Source organism: Eretmochelys imbricata, chromosome 18, assembly GCF_965152235.1.
Source record: "Eretmochelys imbricata isolate rEreImb1 chromosome 18, rEreImb1.hap1, whole genome shotgun sequence".
NCBI lineage: Eukaryota > Metazoa > Chordata > Testudines > Cheloniidae > Eretmochelys > Eretmochelys imbricata.
The window spans coordinates 3,129,304-3,154,593 of NC_135589.1; the positions used below are offsets into that span (position 1 = coordinate 3,129,304).

At 46.7% G+C, this 25,290-nt stretch overlaps 1 protein-coding gene across 1 annotated transcript in view; it reads left to right on the top strand.

Annotated features, from left to right (window-relative positions):
- Nucleotides 1-25,290, top strand: part of CCDC30 (coiled-coil domain containing 30) — a 136,047-nt gene that overhangs the window by 26,056 nt on the left and 84,701 nt on the right. The window contains exons 4-6 of the mRNA XM_077837566.1: nt 15,424-15,614; nt 20,011-20,115; nt 22,605-22,758. Coding sequence (XP_077693692.1) covers nt 15,424-15,614; nt 20,011-20,115; nt 22,605-22,758 — 450 coding nt within the window. The remainder of the gene's footprint in view (nt 1-15,423; nt 15,615-20,010; nt 20,116-22,604; nt 22,759-25,290) is intronic.

Here is a 25,290-nt window from a genome sequence, read left to right on the forward strand (position 1 = left end):
TTAGCATTGTCATATTTCTTAGATGTGCATCTAGAACATGCGGCCAGGTGTATTTTAAACAGCAAAATAAATAAAAAAGCATTTTGCTGCACTTAGTGCAGAAAAATGGCAAGACAGCCACATTTGGCCGTAGTATATTCATTGTACAATCTGCAATTTAAAATCAAGGGAGGAGACAAACAGGAAACCGCAGGGTGTTTTCCATCGATGGGGTAGATAGACCAGGCAGCAGAATGTGGAGTGGAAACATGCAGTTGATTTGGCCTTCAGGCGTAGGATGAAATTGTTATACTGGATTGTATCCAGACTGAGTTTATGGAGTTCTGTGTCAAATGCCACTTACGAAAAGAAAAATAATCAAACAAAATAGGAGGTTGCCTTAGCTTTTCCTGCTCCTTTACAGGAGGCCCTTGCTAAGACTCGCCTTCGAGAATTGTACCTCCCTGGGGTGAGACAAAGACCATTTAAAGAGATATGAGCAGTGGAGCTGCATACATGACCTACTGCAGATCTAAAGGCTTAGTGTGACAGTATGTAAGAGCCACAGCCACCCTCAATTCCTGTCCTACTGCCATGCTCCGAGTGTCTCACTCATTTTCTATCCTGAACTGGAAATAGGAAGCAAATTTTGAAGTGAGGATGAATAACAACCAGAACACAAATGGTAAATTCTCCATCCTATAGAGTCTTTAAATCTGGATGTTGGTGTTTGTTTATAAAGATCTGCGCCAGCCCACCCACACATTACTGGATTCAGTGCAAGAATCCCTGGGTGGAATTCTCTGGCCTGTCCTAGCAGATGGTGAGACTAGATTGTAGCTTCCGGCCAGGCACTCAAATGTATGAATTTTTCCCCCTCTGCTGCAAAGCCAAAGCAAACTGCCCTTTTTGAAGGCTTCCTTTCAATGGATTTTGTTTTTGATGCCAAACATAGGCACAATGCAAAATAGAACTCAAAACAAGCAGTACACCTATACTTTTGTTTCTAGAGAGACTAATCTATTTCAAGAGTGAAGCTGAGTGCAGGCTGAGTTGAGCAAGTGAAACTTGTGGTCGGATTGCACTCTTAACTGGGTAGTCATAGGGGCACTGATGGAATTGCTTCACTCCAAATACCACAGCCAGAAGCTCCTTTTCCATTTGGGCATTACCCCTGTTCAATCTCTGAAGGTCTCTGCTGAGATAACTGACCAGCTGCTCCTGCAAAAGAAATACAGCCAATCCTTTCTCTGATGCATCCCATTGGAGAATCAGTGGCTCTCCTGATTGATAGTACTTCACAACAGGGGCATCAGTTATCATTTGTTTCAGTATGTCAAATGTTTGCTGTTGGGAACCTGCCTAGTCCCACTCAACATCCTGCTTTGAGAGTCAATGTATGGGTTCACTGGAGCCAGGTGTGAACAGAAAACCTATCATTCCTATGAAGAGCTGTATACTTTTTGATCCACTGAAGCTGGCATGTCTCTGACTGCTTTGATCTTGTTGGGATTTGTATTCAGTCCTGCCGCGGTGAGCAAAGTCCAATGTATGTCACCGCATGCTGTTTGAGTTTTATGATCTTGTCCCTGCATTGCAGTAGAGAAGCTTGTAGCTTTCTGTCATGGTCTTTTTCAGCTTCTTTATCATTACTCCTTTTACCTAGAGTGAGGATATCTGCAATTATTTTCACCCCAAGCAGCCCTTCTAGCGTTTGGGTGAGATAATCTAGTCTGACCTCCTGTATAACACAGGTCATAAAACTTATCCAGAATTATTTCTAGGGCAGCTTTTAGAACAACATGCAATCTTGATTTTAAAATTGTCAGTGATGGAGGATCCACCACAATCATTGGTAAATTGTTCCAGTGGTTAATTACTCTCACCGTTAAAAATGTACACCTTATTTCCCAGCTGAATTTGTGTAGCTTCAGCTTCTAGCCACTGGATTATGTGATACCTTTCCCTACTAGACCGAAAAGCCCATTATTAAATATTTATGAACTTTAGTAATGTCACCTCTTAACCTTCTCCTTGGTAAGCTAAATAGATAGACCCAAAGAGCTTAAAGAGAAGGAGTACTAGTGGCACCTTAGAAACTAACTAATTTATTTGAGCATAAGCTTTCATGAGCTACAGCTCACTTCATCGGATGCATTCAGTGGAAAATACAATGAGGAGATTTATATAAACACCCATTTTTTCATGTTCTGTGTGTATCATGCACACTGTAAGGAGAGTGATCACTTAAGATGAGCTATTACCAGCAGGAGAGCGGGGGTGGGGGGGAAGCGGGGGAGAACCTTTTGTAGTGATAATCAAGGTGGGCCATTTCCAGCAGTTAACAAGAACGTCTGAGGAGCAGTGGGGGGTGGGGAAATAGTTTTACTTTGTGTAATGACACATCCACTCCCAGTCTCTATTCAAGCCTAAGTTAATTGTATCCAGTTTGCAAATTAATTCCAATTCAGCAGTCTCTCACTTGAGTCTGTTTTTGAAGTCTTTTTGTTGTAATATTGTGGCCTTTAGGTCTGTAATTGAGGGACCAGAGAGATTGAAGTGTTCTCCAACTGGTTGATGAATGTTATAATTCTTAACATCTGATTTGTGTCCATTTATTCTTTTACATAGAGACTGTCCAGTTTGACCAATGTACATGGCAGAGGGGCATTGCTGGCACATGATGGCATATATCACATTGGTAGATGTGCAGGTGAACGAGCCTCTGATAGTGTGGCTGATGTGATTAGGCCCTATGATGGTGTCCCCTGAATAGATATGTGGACACAGTTGGCAACAAGCTTGGTTCCAAGCATAGGTTCCTGGGTTAGTGGTTCTGTTGTGTGGTTGCTAGTGAGTATTTGCTTCAGGTTGAGGGGCTGTCTGTAGGCAAGGACTGGCCTGTCTCCCAAGATCTGTGAGAGTGTTGGGTCGTCCTTCAGGATAGGTTGTAGATCCTTGATGATGCGTTGGAGAGGTTTTAGTTGGGGGCTGAAGGTGATGGCTAGTGGCGTTCCGTTATTATCTTTGTTGGGCCTGTCCTGTAGTAGGTGACTTCTGGGTACTCTTCTGGCTCTATCAATCTGTTTCTTCACTTCAGCAGGTGGGTATTGTAGTTGTAAGAATGCTTGATAGAGATCTTGTAGGTGTTTGTCTCTGTCTGAGGGGTTGGAGGAAATGCGGTTGTATCATAGAGCTTGGCTGTAGATGATGGATCGTGTGGTGTGGTCTGGGTGAAAGCTGGAGGCATGTAGGTAGGAATAGCGGTCAGTAGGTTTCCGGTATAGGGTGGTGTTTATGTGACCATCGCTTATTATCACTGTAGTGTCCAGGAAGTGGATCTCTTGCGTGGACTGGTCCAGGCTGAGGTTGATGGTGGTATGGAAATTGTTGAAATCATGGTGGAATTCCTCAAGGGCTTCTTTTCCATGGGTCCAGATGATGAAGATGTCATCAATATAGCGCAAGTAGAGTAGGGGCATTAGGGGACGAGAGCTGAGGAAGCGTTGTTCTAAGTCAGCCATAAAAATGTTGGCATACTGTGGGGCCATGTGGATACCCACAGCAGTGCCGCTGATTTGAAGATATACATTGTCCCCAAATGTGAAATAGTTATGGGTAAGGACAAAGTCACAAAGTTCAGCCACCAGGTTTGCTGTGACATTATCGGGGATACTGTTCTTGACGGCTTGTAGTCCATCTTTCTGTGGAGTGTTGGTGTAGAGGGCTTCTACATCCATAGTGGCCAGGATGGTGTATTCAGGAAGATCACCGATGGACTGTAGTTGGGGGAGGGATAGCTCAGTGGTTTGAGCATTGGCCTGCTAAACTCAGGGTTGTGAGTTCAATCCTTGAGGAGTCCATTTAGGGATCTGGGGCAAAAATTGGGGATTGGTCCTGCTTTGAGCGGGGGGTTGGACTAGATGACCTCCTGAGGTCCCTTCCAACCCTGATATTCTATGATTCCTCAGGAAGTCAGTGGTGTCTCGAAGATAGCTGGGAGTGCTGGTAGCATAGGGCCTGAGGAGGGAGTCTACATAGCCAGACAATCCTGCTGTCAGGGTGCCAATGCCTGAGATGATGGGGCATCCAGGATTTCCAGGTTTATGGATCTTGGGTAGCAGATAGAATGCCTCCAGTCAGGGTTCCAGGGGTATGTCTGTACAGATTTGTTCTTGTGCTTTTTCAGGAAGTTTCTTGAGCAAATGCTGTAGTTTCTCTTGGTAACTCTCAGTGGGATCAGAGGGTAACGGCTTGTAGAAAGTGGTGTTGGAGAGCTGCCAAGCAGCTTCTTGTTCATAGTCTGACCTATTCATGATGATAACAGCACCTCCTTTGTCAGCCTTTTTGATTATGATGTCAGAGTTGTTTCTGAGGCTGTGGATGGCATTGTGTTCTGCACGGCTGAGGTTATGGGGCAAGTGATGCTGCTTTTCCACAATTTCAGCCCGTGCACGTCGGCGGAAGCACTCTATGTAGAAGTCCAGTCTGTTGTTTCGACCTTCAGGAGGAGTCCACCTAGAATCCTTGTTTTTGTAGTGTTGGTAGGAAGGTCTCTGTGGATTAGTATGTTGTTCAGAGGTGTGTTGGAAATATTCCTTGAGTCGGAGACGTCAAAAATAGAATTCTAGGTCACCACAGAACTGTATCATGTTCGTGCACAAGAACAAATCTGTACAGACACACCCCTGGAACCCCGACCGGAGGCATTCTGTCTGCTACCCAAAGTTCCATAAGCCTGGAAATCCTGGACGCCCCATTCGCTCAGGCATTGGCACCCTGACAGCAGGATTGTCTGGCTATGTAGACTCCCTCCTCAGGCCCTACACTACCAGCACTCCCAGTTATCTTCGAGACACCACTGACTACAATCCATCGGTGATCTTCCTGAATACACCATTCTGGCCACTATGGATGTAGAAGCCCTCTACACCAACACTCCACACAAAGATGGACTACAAGCCGTCAGGAACAGTATCCCCGATAATGTCACGGCAAACCTGCTGGCTGAACTTTGTGACTTTTCCCTCACCCATAACTATTTCACATTTGGGGACAATGTATAACTTCAGATCAGTGGCACTGCTATGGGTACCCGCATGGCCCCACAGTATGCCAACATTTTTATGGCTGACTTAGAACAACGCCTCCTCAGCTCTCGTCCCCTAATGCCCCTACTCTACTTGCACTATATTGATGACATCTTCATCATCTGGACCCATGGAAAAGAAGCCCTTGAGGAATTCCACCATGATTTCAACAATTTCCATACCACCATCAACCTCAGCCTGGACCAGTCCACGCAAGAGATCCACTTCCTGGACACTACGGTGCTAATAAGCGATGGTCACATAACCACCACCCTATACCGGAAACCTACTGACCGCTATTCCTACCTACATGCCTCCAGCTTTCACCCAGACCACACCACACGATCCATCGTCTACAGCCAAGCTCTACGATACAACCGCATTTGCTCCAACCCCTCAGACAGAGACAAACACCTACAAGATCTCTGTCAAGCATTCTTACAACTACAATACCCACCTGCGGAAGTGAAGAAACAGATTGATAGAGCCAGAAGAGTTCCCAGAAGTCACCTACTACAGGACAGGCCTAACAAAATAAATAACAGAACGCCACTAGCCGTCACCTTCAGCCCCCAACTAAAACCCCTCCAACGCATTATTAAGGATCTGCAACCTATCCTGAAGGATGACCCAACACTCTCACAAATCTTGGGAGACAGGCCAGTCCTTGCCTACAGACAGCCCCCCAACCTGAAGCAAATACTCACCAACAACCACATACCACACAACAGAACCACTAACCCAGGAACCTATCCTTGCAACAAAGCCCGTTGCCAACTATGCCCACATATCTATTCAGGCGACACCATCACAGAGCCTAATAACATCAGCCACACTGTCAGAGGCTCGTTCACCTGCACATCCACCAATGTGATATATGCCGTCATGTGCCAGCAATGCCCCTCTGCCATGTACATTGGGCAAACTGGACAGTCTCTACATAAAAGAATAAATGGACACAAATCAGATGTCAAGAATTATAACATTCATAAACCAGTTGGAGAACACTTCAATCTCTCTGGTCACGCAATTACAGACATGAAGGTCGTTATCTTACAACAGAAAAACTTCAGATCCAGACTCCAGCAAGAAACTGCTGAATTGGAATTCATTTGCAAATTGGATACTATTAATTTAGGCTTAAATAGAGACTGGGAGTGGCTAAGGCATTATGCAAGGTAGCCTATTTCCCCTTGTTTTTTCCTACCCCTCCACCCCCCCCCCCGCCAAGACGTTCTGGTTAAACTTGGATTTATGCTGGAAGTGGCCCACCTTGATTATCATACACATTGTAAGGAGAGTGGTCAGTTTGGATGAGCTATTACCAGCAGGAGAGTGAGTTTGTGTGTGTATGGGGGTGGGGGGGTGAGAAAACCTGGATTTGTGCTGGAAATGGCCCAACTTGATTATCATACACATTGTAAGGAGAGTGATCACTTTAGATAAGCTATTACCAGCAGGAGAGTGGGATGGGAGGAGGTATTGTTTCATGGTCTCTGTGTATATAATGTCTTCTGCAGTTTCCACAGTATGCATCTGAAGAAGTGAGCTGTAGCTCACGAAAGCTTATGCTCAAATAAATTGGTTAATCTCTAAGATGCCACAAGTCCTCCTGTTCTTTTTGTGAATACAGACTAACACGGCTGTAATTACAGACCAGTAAGTCTAATGTCAGTACCGGGCAAATTATTTGAAACAATAGTAAAGAATAAAATTGTCAGACACATAAATTGTTGCGCAAAAGTCAACACGGTTTCTGTAAAGGGAGATTGTGTTTTACTAATTTATTAGAGTTCTCTGAGCGGGTCAACAAACATGTGGACGAGGGGGATCCAGTGAACATAGTGTCCTTAGATTTCCAGAAAGCCTTTGACAAGGTCCCTCACCAAAGGCTCTTACGTAAATTAAGTTGTCATGGGATAAGAGGGAAGATCCTTTTATGGATTGAGAACTGGTCAAAAGACAGGGAACAAAGGGTGGGAATAAATGGTAAATTTTCAGAATGGAGAGGATAACTAGTGATGTTCCCCAAGGGTCAGTCCTAGGACCAATCCTATTCAACCTGTTCATAAATGATCTGAAGAAGGGGGTAAACAGCAAGGTGGCAAAGTTTGCAGATGATACTAAACTGCTCAAGATAGTTAAGACCAAAGAAGACTGTGAAGAACTTCAAAAACATCTCAAAACTAAGTGATTGAGCAACAAAATGGCAAATGAAATTTAATGTGGATAAATGTAAACTAATGCACATTGGAAAAAATAACCCCAACTGTACATACAGTATGATGGGGGCTAATTTAGCTACAACTAATCAGGAGAAAGATCTTGGAGTCATTGTGGATAGTTCTTTGAAGACGTCCATGCAGTGTGCAGCGGCAGTCAAGAAAGCAAACGGGATGTTAGGAATCATTAAAAAAGGAGTAAGACAGAGTAAAATATCTTATTGCCCTTATATAAATCCATGGTACGCCCACATCTTGAATAGTGTGTACAGATGTGGTCCCCTCGTCTCAAAAAAGATATACTGGCATTAGAAAAGGTTCAGAAAAGGGCAACTAAAATGATTGGGGGTTTGGAACGGGTCCCATATGAGGAGAGATTAAAGAGGCTAGGACTTTTCAGCTTGGAAAAGAGCAGACTTGGCCCTGGTCTACACTAGGACTTTAGGTCAAATTTAGCAGTGTTAAATCGATATAAACCTGCACCCGTCCACACGATGAAGCCCTTTATTTCAACTTAAAGGGCTCTTAAAATTGATTTCCTTACTCCACCCCGACAAGTGGATTAGCGCTTAAATCGGCCTTGCTGGGTCGAATTTGGGGTACTGTGGACACAATGCGACGGTATTGGCCTCCGGGAGCTATCTCAGAGTGCTCCATTGTGACCGCTCTGGACAGCACTCTCAACTCAGATGCACTGGCCAGGTAGACAGGAAAAGAACCACGAACTTTTGAAACTCATTTCTTGTTTGGCCAGCGTGGCAAGCTGCAGGTGACCATGCAGAGCTCATCAGCAGAGGTGACCATGATGGAGTCCCAGAATCGCAATAGAGCTCCAGCATGGACTGAACGGGAGGTACGGGATCTGATCGCTGTATGGGGAGAGGAATCCGTGCTATCAGAACTCCGTTCCAGTTTTCGAAATGCCAAAACCTTTGTCAAAATCTCCCAGGGCATGAAGGACAGAGGCCATAACAGGGACTCGAAGCAGTGCTGCATGAAACTTAAGGAGCTGAGGCAAGCCTACCAGAAAACCAGAGAGACGAACGGCCGCTCCGGGTCAGAGCCCCAAACATGCCGCTTCTATGATGAGCTGCATGCCATTTTAGGGGGTTCAGCCACCACTACCCCAGCCGTGTTGTTTGACTCCTTCAATGGAGATGGAGGCAACATGGAAGCAGGTTTTGGGGACGAAGAAGAAGATGATGATGAGGAGGAGGTTGTAGATAGCTCACAGCAAGCAAGCGGAGAAACCGGTTTTCCCGACAGCCAGGAACTGTTTCTCACCCTGGACCTGGAGCCAGTACCCCCCGAACCCACCCAAGGCTGCCTCCTGGACCCGGCAGGCGGAGAAGGGACCTCCGGTGAGTGTAACTTTTAAAATACTATGCATGGTTTAAAAGCAAGCATGTGAAAGGAAAGGAGTACTTGTGGCACCTTAGAGACTAACCAATTTATTTGAGCATTTGCCCTGGCGTTCGCGGCTCTCCTGGATGTACTCCCAAAGCCTTTGCAAAAGGTTTCTGGGGAGGGCAGCCTTATTGTGTCCTCCATGGTAGGACACTTTACCACTCCAGGCCAGTAACACGTACTCGGGAATCATTGTACAACAAAGCATTGCAGTGTATGTTTGATGGCGTTCAAACAACATCCGTTCTTTATCTCTCTGTGTTATCCTCAGGAGAGTGAGATATCATTCATGGTCACCAGGATGAAATAGGGTGCTTTTCTTCAGGGGACACTCAGAGGAGACCGTTCCTGCAGGGCTGTTTGCCTATGGCTGAACAGAAATGTTCCCCGCTGTTAGCTATGGGGAGGGGGGAGGGTTGAGGGGGTAGCCACGCGGTGGGGGGAGGCAAAATGCTACCTTGTAATGAAAGCACATGTGCTATGTACGTAATGTTAACAGCAAGGTTTACCCTGAAAGAGTGTAGCCACTGTTTTATAAAATGTGTCTTTTTAAATACCGCTGTCCTTTTTTTTTCTCCACCAGCTGCATGTGTTTCAATGTTCAGAGGATCTTCTCTTTCCCAGAGGCTAGTGAAGATTAGAAAGAAAAAAAAACGCACTCGTGATGAAATGTTCTCTGAGCTCATGCTGTCCTCCCACACTGACAGAGCACAGACGAATGCGTGGAGGCAAATAATGTCAGAGTGCAGGAAAGCACAAAATGACCGGGAGGAGAGGTGGCGGGCTGAAGAGAGTAAGGGGCGGGCTGAAGACAGGGCTGAAGCTGAAAGGTGGCGGCAGCGTGATGAGAGGAGGCAGGATTCAATGCTGAGGCTGCTGGAGGATCAAACCAGTATGCTCCAGTGTATGGGTGAGCTGCAGCAAAGGCAGCTGGAGCACAGACTGCCACTACAGCCCCTGTGTAACCAACCGCCCTCCTCCCCAAGTTCCATAGCCTCCTCACCCAGACGCCCAAGAACGCGGTGGGGGGGGCCTCCGGCCAACCAGCCACTCCACCACAGAGGATTGCCCAAAAAACAGAAGGCTGGCATTCAATAAATTTTAAAGGTTAAAGTGCTGTGTGGCATTTTCCTTCCCTCCTCCATCCACCCCTCCTTGAGTAAAGAATGCATGATTGTGAAGCATTAATGTCTTTATTGCCTCTACAAGCGGTGATCGAAGGGAGGAGGGGAGGGCGGTTGGCTTACAGGGAAATAGAGTGAACCAAGGGGCGGGGGGTTTCATCAAGGAGAAACAAACAGAACTTTCACACCGTAGCCTGGCCAGTCATGAAACTGGTTTTCAAAGCTTCTCTGATGTGTACCGCGCCCTCCTGTGCTCTTCTAACCGCCCTGGTGTCTGGCTGCGCGTAACCAGCAGCCAGGCGATTTGCCTCAACCTCCCGCCATAAACGTCTCCCCCTTACTCTCACAGATATTGTGGAGCGCACAGCAAGCAGTAATAACAGTGGGAATATTGGTTTCGCTGAGGTCTAAGCGAGTCAGTAAATTGCACCAGAGCGCTTTTAAACATCCAAATGCACATTCTACCACCAGTCCGCACTTGCTCAGCCTGTAGTTGAACAGCTCCTGACTACTGTCCAGGCTGCCTGTGTACGGCTTCATGAGCCATGGTATTAAGGGGTAGGCTGGGTCCCCAAGGATAACTATCAGCATTTCAACATCCCCAACAGTTATTTTCTGGTCTGGGAATAAAGTCCATTCCTGCAGCTTTTGAAACAGACCAGAGTTCCTGAAGATGCGAGCGTCATGTACCTTTCCCGGCCATCTCACATTGATGTTGGTGAAATGTCCCTTGTGATCCACCAGAGCTCACAGCACTATTGAAAAGTACCCCTTGCGGTTTATGTACTCGCTGGCTTGGTGCTCCGGTGCCAAGACAGGAATATGGGTTCCGTCTATGGCCCCACCACAGTTAGGGAATCCCATTGCAGCAAAGCCATCCACTGTTACCTGCACATTTCCCAGGGTCACTACCCTTGATATCAGCAGATCTTTGATTGCGTGGGCTACTTGCATCACAGCAGCCCCCACAGTAGATTTGCCCACTCCAAATTGATTCCCAACTGACCGGTAGCTGTCTGGTGTTGCAAGCTTCCACAGGGCTATCGCCACTCGCTTCTCAGCTGTGAGGACTGCTCTCATCTTGGTATTCATGCGCTTCAGGGCAGGGGAAAGCAAGTCACAAAGTTCCATGAAAGTGCCTTTACGCATGCAAAAGTTTCGCAGCCACTGGGAATCGTCCCAGACCTGCAACACTATGCGGTCCCACCAGTCTGTGCTTGTTTCCCAAGCCCAGAATCGGCGTTCCACAGCATGAACCTGCCCCATTAGCACCATGATGCATGCATTGGCAGGGCTCATGCTTTCAAAGAAATCTGTGTCCATGTCCTGATCACTCACGTGACTGCGCTGACGTCGCCTCCTCGCCCGGTATCGCTCTGCCAGGTTCTGGTGCTGCATATACTGCTGGATAATGCGTGTGGTGTTTAATGTGCTCCTAATTGCCAAAATGAGCTGAGCGGCCTCCATGCTTGCCTTGGTATGGCGTCCGCACAGAAAAAAAGGCGTGGAACGGTTGTCTGCCATTGCTCTGACGGAGGGAGGGGCAACTGATGACACGGCTTACAGGGTTGGCTTCAGGGACCTAAAATCAACAAAGGGGGTGGCTTTACATCAAGGAGTATTTCAGGCAGGACTTCACAGAGGGTTCCAATAAGAAATGGTGCACCTAAGCTATTGTTCTTATTGGAACAAGGAGGTTAGTCTGGCCTCTGATTGATACATGGCTAGATTTACCTCGCTGCACCTTCTCCGTGAGTGACTGCAGTGTGACCTAGAGGAATGAGTCCCCTAGACGGGGGGGAGGGGGAAGCAAATGAGTACAAAACAAATCTGGTCTATTTCTTGTTTTGATACACTCCATCTATCTTTTACATCTTTGGCTGGCAGCAGACGGTGCAGAAGGACTGCATGCCATCCACATCTCAGGGCTGCTCGGCAGAAGATGGTACAATACAACTGCTAGCCATCCTCATCTCTTGCCTGCCTGGCAGAAGATGATGCAATAGGACTGCTAGCAATCCATATCGCCTGCCTGCTCACCATAAGATGGTTCAATAGGACTGACTGCAGGACTAAAGAGAATGACTTGATCAAGTCACTCCAGATTTAGTCCCTGCACTCATGTCTGTCCAGGCGCTCCTGATCGACCTCACACAGGTGACCAGGAGCACCTCGGACATGACGATGACAGCTACCAGTCCTATTGCACCATCTGCTGCCACAAGGCAATGGGTTGCTGCTACTGTGTAGCAATGCAGTACCACGTCTGCCAGCACCCAGGAGACATACGGTGACGGTTACCTGAGCGGGCTCCATGCTTGCCGTGGTATGGCGTCTGCACAGGTAACTCAGGAAAAAAGGCGCAAAACAATTGTCTGCCCTTGCTTTCACGGAGGGAGGGAGGGAATGGGGGCCTGACGATATGTACCCAGAACCACCCGCGACAATGTTTTAGCCCCATCAGGCATTGGGATCTCAACCCAGAATTCCAATGGGCAGTGGAGACTGCGGGAACTGTGGGATAGCTACCCACAGTGCAACACTCTGGAAGTTGACTCTAGCCTCGGTACTGTGGAAGCGCTCCGCCGAGTTAATGCACTTAATGCACTTAGAGGATTTTCTGTGGGGACACACACACTCGAATATATAAAACCGATTTCTAAAAAAACAACTTCTATAAATTCGACCTAATTTCGTAGTGTAGACATACCCTAAGGGGGGATATGATAGAGGTATATAAAATCATGAGTGGTGTGGAGAAAAGGAATAAGGAAAAGTTTTTTACTTGTTCCCATAATGTAACAACTAGGGACCACCAAATGAAATTAATGTGTAGCAGGTTTAAAACAAATAAAAGGAAGTTCTTCTTCACTCAGCACACAGTCAACCTGTGGAACTCCTTGCCTGCGGAGATTGTGAAGACTAGGACTATAACAGGGTTTAAAAGAGAACTTGATAAATTCATGGAAGTTAAGCCCATTAATGGCTATCAGCCAGGATGAGTAAGGAATGGTGTCCCTCGCCTCTGTTTGTCAGAGGGTGGAGATGGATGGCAGGAGAGAGATCACTAGATCACTACCTGTTAGGTTCACTCCCTCTAGAACACCTGGCATTGGCCACTGTTGGTAGACAGGATACTGGGCTGGATGGACCTTTGGTCTGACCCAGTATGGCCATTCTTATGTACTTCTGAGTCGCAGCACCATTCAGGCTTGGCTGGTCGCCTCTCTGTCATCATGGGCTGGGGGCAGGCAACCAGGCAAAGCCACTCACTCAAACTTGGCCTGTGGTGTATGAATGTGGGGCGGGCAATGGGAGCGAGTGGAGCCGCTGAGCAGCTGGGATCAGGAGGAGCCATCCTAGCTCAGGAGAGGAGCAGAGCGCTGAGCTGAGGGGGCGCCGATGAGTGGCCAGGAAGGTCCTGGAGTGGGGAGCAAGTTGTTGGTGGCCTATGGGGTGAGTCAGGAATGTTGAGGGGCTGGAGACGAGCAGGGGATACTGGTGGTGGTGGGGTTGGGAGCTGGGATGTTGGGGGCTGTGGGCTCAGGGATTGGGGCTGTACGGTGAGTGGGCTGTATGTCAGCGTTGCTACGATGTGTATGGGGACTCTCAGGATACGTTGGGGCTGGTGGAGGGTTGTTGGGGTATCTGTGGGGTGCGAGGGGCATTCAGTGTGTGGGGCAAGGGCACTTTGCTGAGCAGCCTCAGTTAATGCTGTGCAGGGCTGGCAGCAGCTGGAGCAGAGCTAGTGTGGGGTTGCAGCACTGCTCAGGTTTGGGGCAGTCAGGCTAAATCTGAGTGATGGTGGGGGCCCCCCCAATTTCTGTAGTGCACAGTGCCCCAAAACTCTTTAATCCAGCCCTGAGCAGCAGCATATGTGCCGCGCGCACTGATGTGTGCCAGATCTCAGATCATTTGAACCAGCATTTTTCTTATGAGATGTTTGGTTTATTGAATATTCAGGTGGAGCTGGTAACACCACCTGTTACTGAGGTTGCCTGACACTTAGCATTATGAGGCTGTATTTTCAGTTGCTTATAACTTTGCCAAATGATCCATTTGGGCTAAAGTTTTCCATGCTTGGTGTCACCCTTGGGCAGAGCCTTTTAAAGGAAGTTTCTGCTAAAAGTGGCTGTTTCTGACAATGAGGTTAGGGAAAATACAGTGTTTACCTGTGTTAAAAATTCTTACAGCTGCTTTGCTGAGAAGCTATAACACCTCTGTGCTTTGGAACAGAGACTTACATTTGGCAGGGGGTCATCCAGGTGTCAGGGGCATGCCTTTTGCTGTCCCCATGAAAATTTGCCCAAATGTGGCCAAGGTATAAACCTCCAAAAAAATCTCAGTTTGCACACACACAGGTTGTTAGAGTTCAGCAGCTAACTTCTCTCAAGAGTTTGTCTGCAATGAGCATGCTCCATTCCCTCACATCTGCTGTGTGTCACCAGATTGTGCACGCATCATCCCCATAGAGAGACTGATCATTATGCATCCTGGGGGTGCAGGGGCTGAGCAGGAATTTCCCTGCAGTTGTTCCTACTGACAGGTCAGGGTTGCTGGCATCCAGACAGCACAGAAGAAGGGAAAGAAGCAACCACACTGGAATGTAGAGGGGTGAGAAACTGGAGCCGGCAGGGAAGAGAATGTTGAAGGAACTGGAGCAGGGAGATAAATGCGAACAGGAGGTGGTGGATAGGAGCAGAGGGAGAGGGGGACAGGGCTTGGAGCTGATGGATAGGGCAGAGGGGGAGGAAGACAGAATTGGGACAGAGGTGGGCTAGGAACCCAGGGCTAGAAGGGTCCATAACCATTAGAGAACACTCCCCTACCAAACCTGGAATTGAGCCCAGGAGTCCTCATCTCTACGTTCCTCTGTGGTCAACAAATAGGCATGAAACTCGATGGCAAAGTATAACTCATCCTCCTCTAGTGACTGGTCTACATAGAGGATAATAGCCTGACTTCTTAGACTGTGTATTAGTTCGAGTGGTAGAGGTCTATGCTGTGGATCTAACATGCTGAACCATGTTGAGGACCCAAGCTGGGGGTCAATATGGCTCCACATGATGGAATTTTTATTTATTTAAATTTGGAAATTACATACATAAAACCTACATTAAAAGAAGACCTGAAGAAGAACTCTGTGTAAACTCAAGAAGTTTGTCCTGCTCACCAACAGAAGTTGGTCCAATGAAAGGTATTACCTCACCCACCTTGTCTCTCTACTTTCAAAGAACACTATTAAAGTTGCAAAATCAAGCTCTCAAGAGTTAGGATAAACCAGAATTAAGGTCGTCCTTGCAACCTTAATTTGTTTGTCGATTACATGATCACGTACTATTTTCCCCACAGGACCCCTGCCTCATTCAGTGCACTTGAGAACAATGGAAGCCGCTAGGAGCAAAGTACTTTTGAAAATCTAACCACACTTGTGAGTGCTGAACATGCTCAGCTCTGCATGTCAGCAGAGTGGGGGTTATTAGTACTTGAAGAGGTTAGGCACTCATTGGCGGTCATAGGCCGTGGGTGTCAGGCAGTTTTGAAAATCCAACCCCTAAGCATACACTAATGATTGCTCATTGCTCTCTGTGTTTCTTTCAGAAGCCCAGCTGAAGGAGGTAGAGGAAATGCTGGCACAGGAAGGCTTGTCCAAGATAGCTCACAGCAGTCCTAGCGAACAGATTGCTTATTTACTGGTAGAAAGAACTACGCTGTTGGAGAAACTAGAGATTGCAGATCAAAAGCTGGATTCACATAGCTACATAGACGGACTGTGTGCCGCACAACTTCAGGTATCAAACTCTTCAGTTGCTGATTATCCGATTAGCCCCTCCGAAGGGACAATTAAGGCTATTCTCAGGGTTGTTTTTTTTTTTTTTAATTAAAAACATTTTTATCATTTATAAGAAGCCCCTGTATTCTTAGAGCTGAAGTCTGTTTCCATACTAATTTTTACTTATCCATGTTTGTACTTGCGTTGCTCCAGAGTTCTGGAATTGAATAATTAACAGCATTATTTTTTCTATAAAAGGAGAGAGTGCTGAAGGCTTTGTTATGAAAAAGAAAACCTATAAGGCCCAGTACGGAAGTCTTACTCAGGTAGTATTGGCTTCCCATTTACCCTGGTATTTCTGATGACTCCATGTGCAGGATTTCATGAGTCATACCTCCCTCAAAATTGTAAGATTAGCTTAAAAATCATGAGACTTTAAAAAGAATATACTGTGTTCTTTCTAGCTTTTGAGGAATTCTTCACAACCATGAAGGATAGAAACTTTATTTAAAAAAACCAAAACCCACAAAAGCTAAGAGTCTCCCAATCACATGACTGCAGGAACTGGGGCTTTAAGTAAAACACTATGTATCATGAGACTTCTAATATAACTCAGAGATCTGATAAACCTGTGCACAAATGAGGACTGAGTAAGGACTTCCGGACTGGGTCCATAAAGGTCTTGGACTGGGTCCATAAAGGTCTTGGAATGGCAAGACTAAGGCTCTGTGATAGAGCTCATTTCCAAAGTCCTTCAAAGAAACAGGAAATGCTTTAGAAGAAAAAACTCTCCTAGAAAAGTTGTCTGGCTATGTATTTTAGCCCCACAGGCCCTCATACGTTTAGGCTGCTTATTCCAAAGCATGGTTCATAACAAAACCAGCACACCAAAGAGTATTGTTAGTCTGATGTACCATTTCAGCCATAATAGCCATTTCTAGGAGACTTGTTACAGGAGTGCTCTGTCTCTATATACAGGTAAATAGTTAGTGAACAGAAAAGGTGCCAGTACATAGTGCTCAAGAATACGGAGCATGGTTCCTGGGTTTTGTAGGACCAATAAAACTTCGTATTGTGTACTACAAAAGGTTTCTTCTGAGCACCTCCTTACAAGGCTGGCCTCATACATGCTTTTGGAGACCGGCTGCCCCTGGAAATTGGGTGCCCCTGTCCTGTCCTTTGCCTTTGAGCTCTGGAGGGAACTTGTCTTGGTCCCAGCTTCCCACTGTCCACTGTCCACTGTCCCACTGTCCACCTGGGGCCGGTTTTGTTCAATATCTTCATAAATGATCTGGAGGATGGTGTGGATTGCACTCTCAGCAAATTTGCGGACGATACTAAACTGGGAGGAGTGGTAGATACGCTGGAGGGGAGGGATAGGATACAGAAGGACCTAGACAAATTGGAGGATTGGGCCAAAAGAAATCTGATGAGGTTCAATAAGGATAAGTGCAGGGTCCTGCACTTAGGACGGAAGAATCCAATGCACCGCTACAGACTAGGGACCAAATGGCTAGGCAGCAGTTCTGCGGAAAAGGACCTAGGGGTGACAGTGGATGAGAAGCTGGATATGAGTCAGCAGTGTGCCCTTGTTGCCAAGAAGGCCAATGGCATTTTGGGATGTATAAGTAGGGGCATAGCGAGCAGATCGAGGGATGTGATCGTCCCCCTCTATTCGACATTGGTGAGGCCTCATCTGGAGTACTGTGTCCAGTTTTGGGCCCCACACTACAAGAAGGATGTGGATAAATTGGAGAGAGTCCAGCGAAGGGCAACAAAAATGATTAGGGGTCTAGAACACATGACTTATGAGGAGAGGCTGAGGGAGCTGGGATTGTTTAGCCTGCAGAAGAGAAGAATGAGGGGGGATTTGATAGCTGCTTTCAACTACCTGAAAGGGGGTTCCAAAGAGGATGGCTCTAGACTGTTCTCAATGGTAGCAGATGACAGAACAAGGAGTAATGGCCTCAAGTTGCAGTGGGGGAGGTTTAGATTGGATATTAGGAAAAACTTTTTCACTAAGAGGGTGGTGAAACACTGGAATGCGTTGCCTAGGGAGGTGGTGGAATCTCCTTCCTTGGAAGTTTTTAAGGTCAGGCTTGACAAAGCCCTGGCTGGGATGATTTAACTGGGAATTGGTCCTGCTTCGAGCAGGGGGTTGGACTAGATGACCTTCAGGGGTCCCTTCCAACCCTGATATTCTATGATGTTGCCTGCTGCTGTTAGGGAACTTGTGATATGGAATAGCCATAACTATAAGAACCTCCTTTTGGGTCCTGAGTGTTCTGTCGCAGGCTGTGTTGTTTCAATAATTGTGCTATTATTAAATTTGACCATAATCCTGTCATATTTTCAGTCTATAAGTAGTAAAAGGTAAAAGCGATAAAAATACACCTAATGCTTATGCAATCCAAAGTAGTCATTAGACAATTTCGTAAATACAACCCCAATCCTGAAAAGACTTAAGCACATGCATAGAGTGGAATATTCAAAACAGCTCAGCATTAGGCTTGAGAAAACCCCATCCCTAAGTCTTTTCAGGGTTAGAGCCTAAATCTTCAAGTCACAAAAGGCTCTGGTACCCCAAATAAAAACATGCAATGCCCACCTCACACACTATAAATAAATAGTCATTAATATTTTCAGATAAATACTAACCTGAGTTCACACTTAACAAATCCAGGTTATGGCTGATGTTTAGACACATAAGCCTCTTCCATTAGCATTAAGGGGGGGAAGCTTCATTTATACAAAAGTTCTGGGTCATGAACCATTGCAGTCAGTGCTCTGCCAGCTGGTACAAATAATCACTACAAACTACAAAAACTACAAATCAATTATTCCCAATTAAAAATTCAGTTAGAAGCCCCAAGATATTTTAAAAAGAGCCAACTGAGCTATAATAACCTTCTAATAAAATACTGAGTTTAATTACAACTTGTTCTTGGTCAATTAGCAGGTATAATCAGATAAACTCTGTAAAGAGGGCAGCCCTAACGGAGGAGTCAGCACTGAACAAGCGAGTTAATCAAAGGGAGGAAGAATGGAGAGAAAAGAATGTTAGAAAAGGATATTTTATACATATCTATGCAAAGTTTCCCATGCATCACTCAGGCAACAGCATTGTTGGTGTGCCCCAGGTGAGCAAAGGACAAGGGATCCTAGATCACAGAATATAGTCACTAGTATATTCTTTGGCCAAATGAAACAATCTCTTGTGAAAAAGAGCTACGGTAGCTAATGGCTAAAACTCCCACCAAGGATATACAACATATACAGTCCTCACTGACTCTGGTTAGTGAAGGACTGTACTTGAGTTTAGTCTGACACACTCCCTGTCTAACTCTAGTACAGACTTTCACACTTCTCATCCATTATAGTTATATGTGATGTCTGATAGGAATCTCTTAACTCTGGACAACTGAGTATGACAAACTTCTGATTATAATTTTGGGTTCAAAACTATTAATATATAAAGATTTTAATCTATACTTCTCCCATGGAGAGAGGTAGTAATTTTGTTGTAAATTTTGTGCAGCCAAAAAAATTAACAGTATGAATACAACTATTCATTTCAAAGGTCATCATAGTCGGATGAAGACTGTTTATTTCTGCTGCAGGATATTCAAAGTTGTCAAGATCTGATTTCCATGTTAAAAATATATCATCAGTATAATAAAACCACTGAAATATAGTCCAGCAAAATTTGTGTTTAAAAGGGATTAAGGCTGGGTAAGTGGAACATTCTCCCCGACAATGCAAACTTTTAAAAGCAAGGAAATGTCAAGTTCTGGAACACCTTTTAATGGTACTCTGACCACACAGCATGTTTCCATGGACAGACTCTGAAGTCTCACCAGGAATATCCTTATCAGGCTTCAGGTGATAAGGAAATGCATTACACACTAGCACATTCCCCTCCCTCACAATAAAATGCAAAATCTTAATTACAACCTTTGCAGCCTTGATGTATGTTCACAGATTAAGTGTGCTGTGTGGTTTGTGTTTCTGGAGGAAGTATGAGGTTGTAATTAAGTTTTTGAGTGGTGCAGACTGGCTGGAACATGGGGAAGTTATCCAGCTTTATTCAGCTAGAGTCAGTGAAGCATATTCAGTATCAGTATATTTCTTTGTGCAGAGCTGAGCCCATCGGATGTAAAAGGAAGAGGCCTGTCACATCACAAGTTTAAAAAAGGCAAAGAACCTGCAGAGTTCCCTATAAGCAGCAGAGTGCAACAGGCACGTGAGGGCTCTTTAAAGCAATTTGGGATCTATCTGGATTAAAGGCACTTTTGAAATATAAAACATGGTTACAACCCATGGTTAATTAAGATACATTAACATTTAAATGACAGCATATCAATATCCAGTGAAGATAATCAGCAAGCCTTTTCATGGTGTTGGCTTATTAATAGGTCTTTTCGTGCAAGGATAAGTTTGATCGTATCCACCAGACATTAGAAGATGAACTTCAGCAACAGCATGAATCCATGCACTATACTAAAGAGACAATGAATAAGGTAAAACATTTATGCAACCTTTTGCTTCTAATACAGTATGTAACTGTGATTCCACACAGAGAGATGTGACTTTGGGAAGTGAAGCGGATACAGGTCAACTGGATTGAGAACAGTTATAGATAGGGCCCTACCAAATTCACAGCCTTGAAAAATGCATCATGGACTGTGAAATCTGGTCTCTCCTGTGAAATCTGGTCTTTTGTGTGCTATACAGATTTTGCTGGGGAGACCAGTGTTTCTCAAATTGGGGGTCCTGACACGAAAGGGAGTTGCAGGGGAGTCACAAGCTTATTTTAGGGGGTTGTGGTTTTGCCACCCTTACTTCTGTGCTGACTTCAGAGCGGGGTGGCCGGAGAGTGGCAGCTGCAGGCTGGGAGCCCAGCTCTGAAGGCAGTGCAGAAGTAAGGATGGCATGGTATGATTCTGCCACTCTTACTTCTATGCTGCTGCCTGCAGAGCTGGGCGGCTGGAGAGTGGTGGCTGCTGACTGAGGGTCCAGCTCTGCCAGCAGCAGTGAGAAGTAAGGGTAGCAGTACCACAACCTTGTGACCCCCCCCCGGCAACTCCTTTTTGGGTCAGGACCCCTACAATTACAACACTGTGAAATTTCAGATTTAAATAGCTGAAATCGTGAAATTTATTATTTTTAAAATCCTATGACCATGAAATTGACCAAAATGGACCATGAATTTGGTAGAGCCCTAGTTATAAATAAATCACCTTTCCGCAAAAAGTCAGACTAGTGGGAAAGGTACCTGGCTCCTGAATAAAAAACATCCACAGTCCAGGAGCTGGTGCAGACGATAACAGGAGGAGGTTAGTATTAGCTAGCCGACCCAGTGCTACTGGAGCTAGCCTAGCAGGGGCAACTGCCTTAGAAGGAAGGGGTTGGTTCCAGCTAAAGACACATGGAAAGGACAAGGGAAAAGTGAAGAAACGTGATGGGGGAAGGGAGATCTGGGAAGAGACAGGGAGGAGGAGGAGGAGGAAAGCTGAGACGAGGCAGGGGAAGAGAGACAGGCAGAAAGCAGGAAGGGAAAGAAACAGAAATGGAAACAATAGATGTGGAAGTTGAAAATCGTGTGGCGATAGAAGCAGTGAATGAAAGTGAAGGGGATGCAAAAGGGAAAAGGAAGTGCCCCAGTGGGAATTGTTTTGGAAAGTTTGAGCAAAAAGCACTTTCCTCCACTGTAAACATAAAAAGTGTCTTTTATTAAACAGCCTTGCAGCCCTCATTCAGGGCTTGGCTGCTCTCAGCTCTGCCCATTCTCCCCACCCCAAACAACCCAAAGACACTAAAAAGAATGCAAAATTGATTAACCATTGGAACAGACTACGAAGGGGAGTGGTGGATTCTCCATCTCTTGAAGTCTTCAGATCAAGACTGGATGCCCTGCTGGAAGCCCTGCTAGATCTAATGGTCCCTCCTGGGCCCAAAATCTATGAATCTAGGAGTGAAAATACAACTTGACTAACAGTTTCTCTCAAGGGAGAAAGTGCTTCTGTTCTTTTTATCCCACAGAGATTCACCTGGAAAACACCAATGCCTAAAATCAGCTGCCAGCCTGCAGCAATGACATACACACATAACATGTCAGCGTGCTTACGTAACTGGGGGTTGCTGGCAACTCCATGTACTGCCTCAGCAGCAGCTCCCACACGCCTGCTTCCTGCATATTTAGTGTGTCCCCACTTCCCAGGCACTAGTGCAGGGGTGGGCAAATTACAGGCCTTGGGCAGCGTTTGGCCCTTCAGACCTTTTAATCCGGCCCTCGAGCTCATGCCAGGGAGTGGGGTTGGGGACTTGCCCTGCTCCAGCACTCCAGCTGGGGAGTGGGGTTGGGGGCTTGCCCTGCTCTGCATGTGCCGTGGCATCACGTGGCTTCCAGAAGCAGCACAATGTTCCCCCTCCGGCTCCTAAATGTAGGGGCAGCCAGGGAGCTCCGCACACTGCCCCTGCCCCAAGCGCCGGCTCTGCAGCTCCCATTGGCTGGACGAGGGACATGCCGCTGCTTCCAGCCCTGATCCCGCTCCCGCCCTCTGATCCCCTGGGTCCCAACCTGGAGCACCCACCTGCACCCCAATCCCCTTGGTCCCATCCCCACCCCAGAGCCTGCACCTCCAGCCAGAGCCCTCACCTTCTTATCCCCCTGCCTCAACCCAGAGCCCCCTCCCGCAATCTGAATCCCTCATCCTCAGCCCGGAGCCCCCTGCCCCAGCCTAGAGCCCCTTCCCATACCCTGAACCCCTCATTTGTGGCCCCACCCCAGAACCCGCACCCCCAGCCCAGAGCCAACACCCCCTCCCACACCCCAACCCCTCATTTTGTGAGCATTCATGGCCTGCCATACAATTTCCATGCCCAGATGTGGCTCTCAGGCCAAAAAGTTTTCCCACCTCTGCACTAGTGCAAGCTGCTATGCTGCAGCTTGTTAGTGCAGACAAGGTATTCGGTTTACTTTGTCCTATGAGCATTGCTTCTGTTTCAGTCCCATAATGAAGAGCTGGAAAGAGAGAAAGTGTTACGAAATCGGGTTGAGCGAGACCTGGATGAGGCCGCACGGAGGCTACAGATGGCTCACGAAGAGATCCGCCGGCTAACAGACGAACTGGACGTGCTGAAAAAGGAGCAAAGCAAACTGGGTAAATTTGAGTGGCATGCGACTCAATTATTAGCCTGTACTAGGCCTGGTTTTCAGAGGTGCTGATCACTCGCATTGCTCACTCAACACCTCTAAAAATCAGGTTCTATTCTATGTAAACCTTGCCTGTCATTCTGAGAATAGTCATAGAAAGTCTCCTAGCCCCACTCTGTGCCATGTGTACACTACGAAATTAGGTCAAATTTATAGAAGTCGGTTTTGTAGAAAGCATTTTTATACAGTCAATTGTGTTTGTCCCCACATAAATGCTCTAAGTGCATTTAGTCGGTGGAGTGCATCCACAGTACCGAGGCAACTGTCGACTTCCGGAGCGTTGCACTATGGATAGCTATCCCACAGTTCCCGCAGTCTCTGCCACCCATTTGAATTCTGGGTAGAAATCCCAATGCCTGATGGGGCAAAATCATTGTCGCGGGTGGTTCTGGGTACATATCGTCAGGCCCCCCCCTTCCCTCCCTCCCTCCGTGAAAGCAAGGGCAGACAATCGTTTCGCACCTTTTTTCCTGGGTTACCTGTGCAGACGCTATACCATGGCAAGCATGGAGCCAGCTCAGCTCACCGTATGTTTCCTGGGTGCTGGCAGATGCGGTACAGCATTGCTACACAGCAGCCGCTCATTGCCTTTTGGCAGCAGACAGTGCAGTATGACTGGTAGCCATCGTCGATGTACTCCAGGGTGCTCTTTTAGCCAACGTCGGTGAGGTCGGTCAGAGGCGCCTGGGCAAACATGGGAGTGACTCAGTCAGGTCATTTCCCTTTTAAGTTTTGTCTCATGGCGATTCAGTCCTGCTGACAGTCCTACTGCACCATCTTCTAATGAGCAGCCAGGAGATGATGATGGCCAGCAGTCGTACTGCACTGTCTGCTGCCAGCAAGATGTATAAAGACAGATGAAGTGGATCAAAACAAGAAATAGACCAGATTTGTTTTGTATTCATTTTCTCCTTCCTTCCTGCCTCTGTGAAATCAACGGCCTGCTAAACCCAGGGTTTTGAGTTTTATCCTTGAGGTGGCCATTCTGTTTTTCCTTGTTGCAAAGCCACCCCCTTTGCTGATTTTAATTCCCTGTAAGCCAACCCTGTAAGCCATGTTGTCAGTCACCCCTCCCTCCGTCGGAGCAACGGCAGACAATCATTTTGCGCCCCTTTCCCTGGATTGCCCGAGCAGACGCCATAGCACAGCAAGCATGGAGCCCGTTCAGCTCACCGCAGCAGTTATGACCATTGTAAACACCTCACGCATTATCATGCAGCTTATGCAGAACCAGCACCTGAAAAACCAGGCGAGGAGGCGACGGCAGCGCGGTGATGAGGACATGAACACACTTTTCTCTAAAACCACGGTCCCCAGCAATTTGGAGATCATGGTGTTACTGGGGCAGGCTCATGCCGTGGAACGCTGATTTTGGGCCCGGGAAACAAGCACAGAGTGGTGGGACCGCATCGTGTTGTAGGTTTGGGATGATTCCCAGTGGCTCCGAAACTTTTGCATGTGTAAGGGCACTTTTATGGAACTTTATGACTTGCTTTCCCCTGCCCTGAAGCGCAAGAATACCAAGATGAGAGCAGCTCTCACAGTTCACAAGCGAGTGGCAATAGCCTTGTGGAAGCTTGCAACGCCAGACAGCTACCGGTCAGTCGGGAATCAATTTGGAGTGGGCAAATCTACTGTGGGGGTTGCTGTGATGCAAGTAGCCAACACAATCACTGAGCTGCTACTATCAAAGGTAGTGACTCTGGGAAATGTGCAGGTCACACTAGATGGCTTTGCTGCAATGGGATTCCCAAACTGTGGTGGGGCTATAGAGGGAACGCATATCCCTATGTTGGGACCGGACCACCAGGGCAGCTAGTACATAAACCGCAAGGGGTACTTTTCAATGGTGCTGCAAGCACTGGTGGATCACAAGGGACGTTTCACGAACATCAACGTGGGATGGCCGGGAAAGGTTCATGACGCTCACATCTTCAGGAACTCTGGTCTGTTTAAAGGCTGCAGGAAGGGATTTACTTCCCAGACCAGAAAATAACTGTTGGGGGTGTTGAAATGCCTATAGTTATCCTTGGGGACCCAGCCTACCACTTAATGCCCTGGCTCATGAAGCCCTACACAGGCACCCTGGACAGTAGTAAGGAGCTGTTCAACTATAGGCTGAGTAAGTGGTTGGATATTAGGTTGGATATTAGGAAAAACTTTTTCATTAGGAGCGTGGTGAAACACTGGAATGCATTACCTAGGGAGGTGGTGGAATCTCCTTCCTTAGAAGTTTTTAAAGTCAGGCTTGACAAAGCCCTGGCTGGGATGATTTAGTTGGGGATTGATCCTGCTTTGAGCAGGGGGTTGGACTAGATGACCTCCTGAGGTCCTTTCCAACTCTGATATTCTATGATTCTATAAGTGCAGAATGGTGGTAGAGTGTGCATTTGGACGTTTAAAGGGTCGCTGGTGCAGTTTACTGACTCGCTCAGACCTCAGCGAAACCAATATTCCCATTGTTATTGCTGCTTGCTGT